The sequence below is a fragment of the Solanum pennellii genome, chromosome 12 (genome assembly GCF_001406875.1).
Source record: "Solanum pennellii chromosome 12, SPENNV200".
NCBI classification, from domain to species: Eukaryota; Viridiplantae; Streptophyta; class Magnoliopsida; order Solanales; family Solanaceae; genus Solanum; species Solanum pennellii.
Genome location: NC_028648.1, coordinates 32,742,544 through 32,751,310, shown reverse-complemented (window position 1 = coordinate 32,751,310; position 8,767 = coordinate 32,742,544). Strand labels below are relative to the sequence as shown.

General features: G+C 30.4%; 1 protein-coding gene across 1 annotated transcript; it reads right to left on the bottom strand.

Annotated features, from left to right (window-relative positions):
- Window positions 1-497: 497 nt before the first annotated feature.
- LOC107005427 (HIPL1 protein-like) lies at window positions 498-4,125 on the bottom strand. Its single transcript, XM_015204021.2, has 7 exons — window positions 3,962-4,125; window positions 3,687-3,844; window positions 2,233-3,006; window positions 1,666-1,882; window positions 1,371-1,549; window positions 1,056-1,279; window positions 498-978 (listed from the first exon to the last, which is right to left on the bottom strand). The coding sequence occupies exons 1-7, from the start codon at window positions 4,047-4,049 to the stop codon at window positions 585-587; spliced, it is 2,034 nt and encodes a 677-aa protein (XP_015059507.1). The 5' UTR covers window positions 4,050-4,125; the 3' UTR covers window positions 498-584.
- Window positions 4,126-8,767: the final 4,642 nt, after the last annotated feature.

Here is an 8,767-nt window from a genome sequence, read left to right as displayed (position 1 = left end):
CAAGATCCTGATATTATGTATAAAGTATTTAATGTTACAGAAAAATGCCTTGTAGACAAGCGTGATAACAGAAATGCGTGATGGTTGTCTGACTTTTTCTGCATTGTGTTGCTGGTCATCTTGTTGCTAATTTTGGAACTAGTGGCAAGAACGTAGTTGTCTTGCTTGTCAAAGAATAGGCCTGTTGGAACTATATCAAGATTAAAATGACAAGGAATATCCGTATCGGTATATAATAAGTGGGGCTCTATCTTTCTCGCCCTCCTATGATGCTATCAAGTTAGTTCAAGTTGTTTACTCTGTAAGTCATCAGATAATATTTTGAGATGAGCGAGTTTACTATAATTGTTACTTTGTGTATTTTTTACTCACTTCCGCTTCTTCAAGGAACTAAAGCTGAGTATAGTTTTAAACGCATGCTGCAATTTAGCATTTCAGTACACTTTTGATTTCTTTGCTTTGCTTAGATTTATAGCATGAGGTGGAAGGCCGACAGATGGATCAGATCACCTTTAAAACAACCCTGCTTGGATTGGAGCATGCAAGCTAGGTAAGAATTTGATGGCATAATCACAGTGCAATAATTACAGGATGAAGATAGTAAAAAACAGCAGACAGTACAGAAGAAGGACCGAGCAAAAATCTGCTTTAGCAATGTGACCATCTGAAGGTGCAGAAGGACGTGGTGTCTCAGCAGTCCTTGCTGTCTCCATCGAGCAAGTGTACTTACAGCGACTTGGACGAACCACTCTGTATACACCGGTGCTTGTTAAAATATATGTATCCTTTCTGTTATCCTGTCCAAATGAGAATATGTAACCTAAAGCAGGCAATGGACTATTCGGAACTGAGCTGCAATTAAGAGGTGAATCATGAGCACAACTGAAACGAATGCTTCTTGCTGTAAAGTTCCCACTGTTATACGGATTTTCTTGAGCTGCCCAGAAGTTCTTAGCATACAAATCTCCATAGAGGTAACTGAAAATGCAACCATCATTATGTTAAATGTAGTTTCCTAATCATATATCAACAAGCTAGGGTGTGTTCATATTTACCTTCCATATATGCAGGGATCAGTCTTGGAGCGATAAACATAGCCACCTGATATGGCTGCAGATCCAACTTCTTTATTTACTTCAGAATGGGTGTATCCTAACACTGGGAAGATGGGATCAACAAAATCATCAGCTGAAGCATTTTTAAAGCGTAAAGGACCTTCATACATGCTCCATCCATAGTTTCCCCCTTTCGTGATGATGTCAACTTCTTCATATTGATCCTGCATGATTATCAGAAACTTAGCATCATGTTACGTCTGTTGAAAACATTTTATTTTATAGCTCTTAACATAAGAGAGATTGTGATTGAACCTGTCCAACATCCGCACAGATGAAGTATGTAGGCCTTTCTGAATCAAAGCTACAGCGCCAAGGATCTCTCAGTCCAAGCGCCCAAATTTCTGGCTGCAAATCTTTATCTTGTGAATAAGGATTATCTCGAGGAACTGAATAGTTACCCCAATGTCCAAGGTCTGATATCTCTTTTTGACCTATTGAAAGAATCACCTTAGTATCTCATGACATAACTCAAGAAAGTGTGCAAGGCAGGCAATTGGCCTTTTAGTTTGTGTCAATTATTGTAAAACAAATAAATCAAAGTGCTCACTTGGTATGTTATCAATATCAACCCTCATTATTTTTCCAAGTAATGACTTCTTATTTTGAGCAAAATTGAAAGAATCACCCTTGCTTCCACCATCTCCCATCATAAAGTAGAGATATCCATCTTCAGGGCCAAAGAGTATTTGTCCTCCATGATTAGCTGTGAATGGAAGCCCCATTGTAAATATTCTCCTCACTTCTGATGGTTTCACCTTCTCTGCCTACAAAATCTATGAAATTTCAGTCAAACAAGACAACATATAGTGCTTGCAATGAAACCTTTGAACTGGAATTGGAGAAAGTTATAATCCAAAGCAGAATTAAGTTCTAACAGCTTAAGTTTTCAGATGAGGTGGTAACGTAATTCAACATGGTATAAGAGAAGGTTATAAGACATGGTTTAAAGTCTCTCTGCTAGCCATAATCAAAAAGAGTTATCGTGTGCTTAGCCCATAAAAAAGAATCAGACCAACACATGATGAGCTTTGTTAGTGATAAAAAGTAAATAAAATCTAATAGTTGGCTATCTATCTAGCTGCTTTTTAAGAACACAATGGAGTGAAAAACCAACCAGTGATGGATTTGATGCAGTCCCATTAGCACTGAATTCTGAAACAACAGAATGGTATTGGCATGGCTGCTTATTATCCTCTGGTTTTATCTTAGAAGGATCACAACCAACATCTGAATTACAAGCACATCTTCCAGCACAGCTAGGGGACTTAGCTTTGTCACAGTTATATGATGCAAAAAACCTGCCATTCTTTGCGAAGTTTGGATGAAAAGCCATCCCCATCATTCCATATCTTGCATCTAAATAAACCTCATCTGTCAAATCAGCAAATGGACTTGATTCATCAAGCCCCATGCTTTCTCCTGAATCTTGATCTGGTATTGTTGCTAACCAAATTTTTCCAGCCTGATTGGAGAAGAATGCTCGGTTCGATCCATCAGGATGAGGGACCATGTTGAGGTAAGCTCCATCAGCAATCTTCTCAAAACACATTCCATTCGGAGTCTGTAAAGGTTCGTTTTTCTTTAGTGAAACTTGTTCTCCATTGAAACATAATGAACCTTTATCAGAGTTTCCTCCAAATGCTTCGCAGAAATCTGCTTTCGATTGCCAGAAGTCTGTTAACAAGGAGGAGTTTGCGTTTTTGGTTACTCCTGCTTTGGTTAGCAATGATGGTGCAAAAGGAGAATTTGTTATTGGTATGTTTTGGCAAGAATCCCAAACAGATGAACAAAAGCTGCTTGCTGATGCAACAGTTGAATTGCAAAGAACAGGAACTGGTCTTGGCCCTGATTTTACCTTAAACAACTCTGCTGCAAACTGATCACATGTCTGGAAAACACAAAAGGGAAATCTTTTAAATTAGTTTTATAATTAAAATAAAAAAACTTGGAATTAACCACCAAATCCTGCAGAACCTTAAGAACAGGAACAAACTTTTTTCATCAGTTGATTCATTTTCTTTCTTCAAGAATTTGAGAAAAAAGAACAAATTAAGCTAACCACAACAACAATATACTCAATATGGTTTCACGAGTAGAGTCTTGGGAGGGTGAGGGGTACATAGAGCTTGCCCCTACGTTAGTGGGATAGATAGGTTGTTTTCGATACAACCTTGGCCTAAAGATGAATAATTTTTTTAAAATATTCCAACTTCAATTTCCATAAACATGTTTAAGAATGACACGAGGAAGAGCAAAGATTGTTGATAAGATATTATAACCATTTCTTATTTGAGTATTCAACTCTCAAGATTCATAATATTTCTTCAAGAATATGGCAAAAAAAGCAAATTTAGCTAACCCCATCAAGAAAATACTGAAGGTGAGAACTTTTTAAATGCACCAACTTCAATTTCCACTAACATATATGAGCTATTTAGCTCAAACTCTTCAAGAATGTGAGATCCTCTAAACGTAGTGAATTTTTCTCGAAGGATCCAACATAAGTGCACGACAATACTTTTGAAGAGTCCGAGGTAAAAAAAAAATTATGAAAATTAGAAAACTTACTGAGCAAAGTATTGATTTGACAGCAGAACTACATGAAGTATCAGATATTTTCATACCCTCAAAAGCCTTGTGCAATTGGACATCTTTGGAAGAGTCACAACATACTCTTCCATTATATGGACAAAAAACCAAAGACTTTTTAGGAATAACAGGTGCTCCTACACAATGAAGAAGAACAATTAGCAAAAGAAAACAAAATTTTGTATAGAAATGACATCTTGATATAGATTGAACTACCCTCATTAATTATATAAAAGAAAATTAAAATAACTTACTCAAATCTGTGCATAGAGGGAGTGAATAAGATGGAGAGATGAAGTTATACAGAAGGAGACAAATGAATGAGGAGAGCAACTTATTCATTTTGGGAAAGATGAAACAGAGAGGACAAGAACAAACATGCAGCAGCAATTCTGGATTTTACTCCCTTCTTATTCTTATATATAATATAAAAATAAATAAATAAATAAATAAATATATATATATATATATATATATATATATGTATATATATATATATGTCTATATATATATAGATAGATAGATAAGGGAAAAATAAGTGAACCTTTGCTACAACATTCTTTTTTTTTTTAAAAAAAAAAAAAAAAGGAGTTTCCATTAATAATATGAGAATATGAGTTTGACAAAAAAGAGCTTCCATTAATAATATGGGAATATGAGTTTAGATTCAAGTTTAGTTGATTTCTTGACATGTACATAGGTAAAATTTATTGAATTTACGTTAATCGATATGTAATATTATGAAATTATCATTGTGCACTGATTGTGTAAAAGAAATGATATGGTGTTGGGGAAATTCATAATTTAAGTTCTATAGGTTTAACCTTTAAATCTTTTAGCATTGAACCTATTGTTAAAATTATGAGTTCATCTATACTCTTTATTGAATTTTTGGTGAAATTCTTGCATATAACAATGTGCTTCGCATGAAAAAATATTAAATTCATTTGAAGCTGACGTCGCAACATTATATTTATCGTTTTAAAGATTATCTAAAGATAAATTTCGATTACATCATTAACATAACTAATTACAAACTTGAAGAATAAGGTGGTTGCCATATAATTTAATATATATAAAATATTACAATATAATTTTTTTAAATACTATTATTAACACCTCGCAGTGAATTCTTATAAATAAAATTTGAAAAGAATAATGTGCACACAATTTTACTGGTATACTTTAGAATTATAAAAATAGTTTTTAAAAGAACCTCAAATCATATAAAATAATTTAATTTTTTTTTAAAAAGTCATGGTATCATTACAAAGAATATAATAAATAATATCAAGAATAAATACTTTAATGATTTTCCAGAAGGTGTTTGAATTTTCTCATGCTCTCTTTAACTTTAAGGTATGATTAAATTACGTGCACCAAAATTGGTTAGAAATTGGAAGGCACGATCAATAATAATAATTCTAAAGACTTTTGGATTTGACTTGTAGCCACTATACATAAATCTCAGTGGATGAGTAGTGGTTGAAAGGCCAGTAATGATAAAAGGACAACTAAATAGATATTTTATTACAAACCCATAAAAGTTAGGAATTTTTTTTTTTTTTTCTACTTCTTAAAAGGTGGATTTGAAATGTGTTACATTGATATTATTCTCTTGTAGGTGTATACATTTATTGCTTTCAAATTTCTCGACTGATTGCACGTTTTGCCTACAATTTAAAAGGTTGTAGGAGTGGGTTCAGACTTCAACCACTAGAGTTTATGGCTGGATTTAAATCATCAAAAATTGAATTATTTAATAAAATTGAGATTTGTTACATCAGAGTTTAATTTATTATGTCGGATTAATGAACTTCAAAAAATAGGAAAAAGAATTTTGGCCCAAAAAGAGAAAATGATCAAAAGCCCCGTTAATCTATATCCGAAATTTCAACTACACACTTCAACTTCACGGGTGTCCCATTACCCACCTAAACTATATTTTTATCTATTTTCTACCCACCTAAGTGCTGACCTGTCATGAGAGGTGTTGTCACCGCCTCTAGGCGCGTTTAAAGCAAAATTTGACGAAAAATTCCCCCTTCTCCTACAGTCATCTTCCTCACTTTTAAATACCCATTACTTCTTCTTCCCCCACCATTAATCCTTGTTTCTTTAGTAAAAAATTCACGAATTCCTCTCAAAATCAAGTAGGGTTTGATTGTTAATGTTCATTTGTACTTCAAATCTTGAATTTAGGGTTTGTAATCTGATCTAATTTCTTATTTAGGTTTCTAATTAGAAGTTTGAATTTTCTCAAAATTCATCAAAAATGGCAAATGAAAACTTAAATACGCTTTGTATGGATGGATCAGACCCGATGCTCAACGTTGTAGTGAGATGCAAACACGAAATTTTGTTGAATTTGCAAACTTCTTGGTCGAAATTAAATCCGGAAAGAAGATTTTGGTGATATCACTTGATAATGTAGAATCGTCTGATGTAAATGCTCTTACTTTTGAAGATGCAAAATCGTTTGATGATAACCAAAAGTGGAGTAGGAGATGAAAAGAGAGTTTTTGGAATTTTCTTGCTTCCTTTGTTCTTCTTTCAGTTTAGGGAGAAATGAGAGGAAAAAGCAAGAAATGGGAGAAAAAGAAGAAACAGGAGTTTATAGGTGTGGGTCCCAGCGCGTGGAATTAGGCAGCTTGACTTATTTGGTTTATGTGTTGAGGTCAGCACTTAGGTGGGTAGAAAATAGATAAAAATATAGTTTAGGTGAGTAATGGGACACCCGTGAAGTTGGAGTGTGTAGTTGGGATTTCGGGTATAGATTGAGGGGACTTTTGATCATTTTCTCGCCAAAAAATTTTGGTCATAATTGCCAGAATGATACATTCACACTATAAACATATTTACTTTTTGACATTTTTACCTTTATTTAAATTTAAATTTAAATTTATTAATTATTTTTTAATACATAAAAGAGTTTCCCAATGCATGGGAATTAGACTTGTTCCCAGATTCTCATAATTTCATGTTAATTTCAATTTCTTTTAAAAAAGACTACAAAATGATAGCCTTAATAATTTTTTTACTTTTCTCTACTTTCCAATATAAATTTTAAAGAACATCAATTTGAAATTTACAATTAAGAAATAAAATTTAAAATATAAATGACAAGATAAACACTAATAATATTAAATTTAAAATAAATTTATCTCACACGCAATTCAAATTAAAAATTCATAAAACAACTTAACAAGTAAAATTATTAATCAAAAGTGTCATTTTTATTGGTCATTTATATAATACTACTACTACTGCTAATAATAATAATAATAACAATAACAAATAATAGCAATAATAATAATAACAATAACAAAATTATATTTCTCAACTTCGTGATTTAGATATATATATATATATATATTTTTTATTAAAAGAAAGTGGCTCACATCTATTTCAATTGTTATACATATAACTTTGATATAGCTAAATCTTTTTTAGCTGAAGGAAGTCAATAATTGATTCAAATTTTTTTCAATAAAATAAAAATTATACATGGTATGTTTGACCCTTCTCGTAATATTTTGAAGTATGTTTGAAGAGTCAAGATCATTTTTCGCTGATGAAAGTGAAAAACTTATTAAATTTTTTTTAACAAAATAAAAATATAAAACGTATATTTGACCCTTCTCAAAATATTTCGAGATATATTTGATCCTCTTCATATATGAATTTTTATCTTTTTTTTTAATTTTTTTATCTTCTTTAATTCCATGACTAATTTTGATATACTATGTTGATGATCTAATTTAATTTTTCACTTATTTTCTTGTAAAGTTTATTATAGATGCATCAACTTTTTTTACAACTACAAAATAAAATTCAATATAACCGCAAAAAAGAAAAAGATTGATTCTAGTTTGATTTTTTTTTAAAAAATTATTTTTATTTCGTTCACTATTTCTTTTTAATTCTCATGTTTTCTACACTAAATAATGAAAGCAAAAAATTAAACATGAACAACAAACTCAAATAATGATAAGCAAATATATTCATAAGGGAGATAATTAAGACCCAAATTAACTGTTGAATTAAGAAACTCAAAAATAAAATCTGATTTTTCTCTACGTGAATATCGTTTGGTTAAATAACTAAAATAAATAAATTAAAAATCTAAAATTTAACTTTCGTTAGTAAATAGTGATATGTGAGTTATTTAATTTGCTCATATAACAATGAATGTATATGTGACCTTTTCTTTACGGTATATATGTTATCTCTACATCACAAAATTAAGGAGTATATCAAATATTTTTCTCCTAATAATAATCCAACATAATTTGCATAATATTATTATTATGAAGATCAAACAAACAATGTGGTATAATAATGAAATGTATATATATATATATATATATATATATATATATATATCAATGTTAGTATTATATAAAAAGAGAGTAGTCAACCTTGATATTAAGACAATTATATAATTAGAAATAACTTTCTTAATTCAAGACATCACTACAAAAATTGCATTATTATTAATAGTTATTTAAATAATCTAAGTCCCAAAATTATATTATTATTTTCCTAAAAGAAAAACACACACGATGTATAAGCAGTTAATTTATTAGTGACGAATCGTATTAATCATTATCATTCAATAGTAAATTTCAGAATCCATATTTATTTTACTAATATTGCATATTGTTGAGAATCCCTGAGAGTAAGGTGTTAATGTTAATTATAGTCTTGTATCCGCACTATATTACGTCAATTTGATAACTTTTAGATTATTACTCATATTTGTTATTAATATGACGTTTAAGTATATAATTTTATAAATTGTTATGTTTAAATAAATTTAGACTATTTATTTNTATATATATATATATATATATATATATATATATATATATCAATGTTAGTATTATATAAAAAGAGAGTAGTCAACCTTGATATTAAGACAATTATATAATTAGAAATAACTTTCTTAATTCAAGACATCACTACAAAAATTGCATTATTATTAATAGTTATTTAAATAATCTAAGTCCCAAAATTATATTATTATTTTCCTAAAAGAAAAACACACACGATGTATA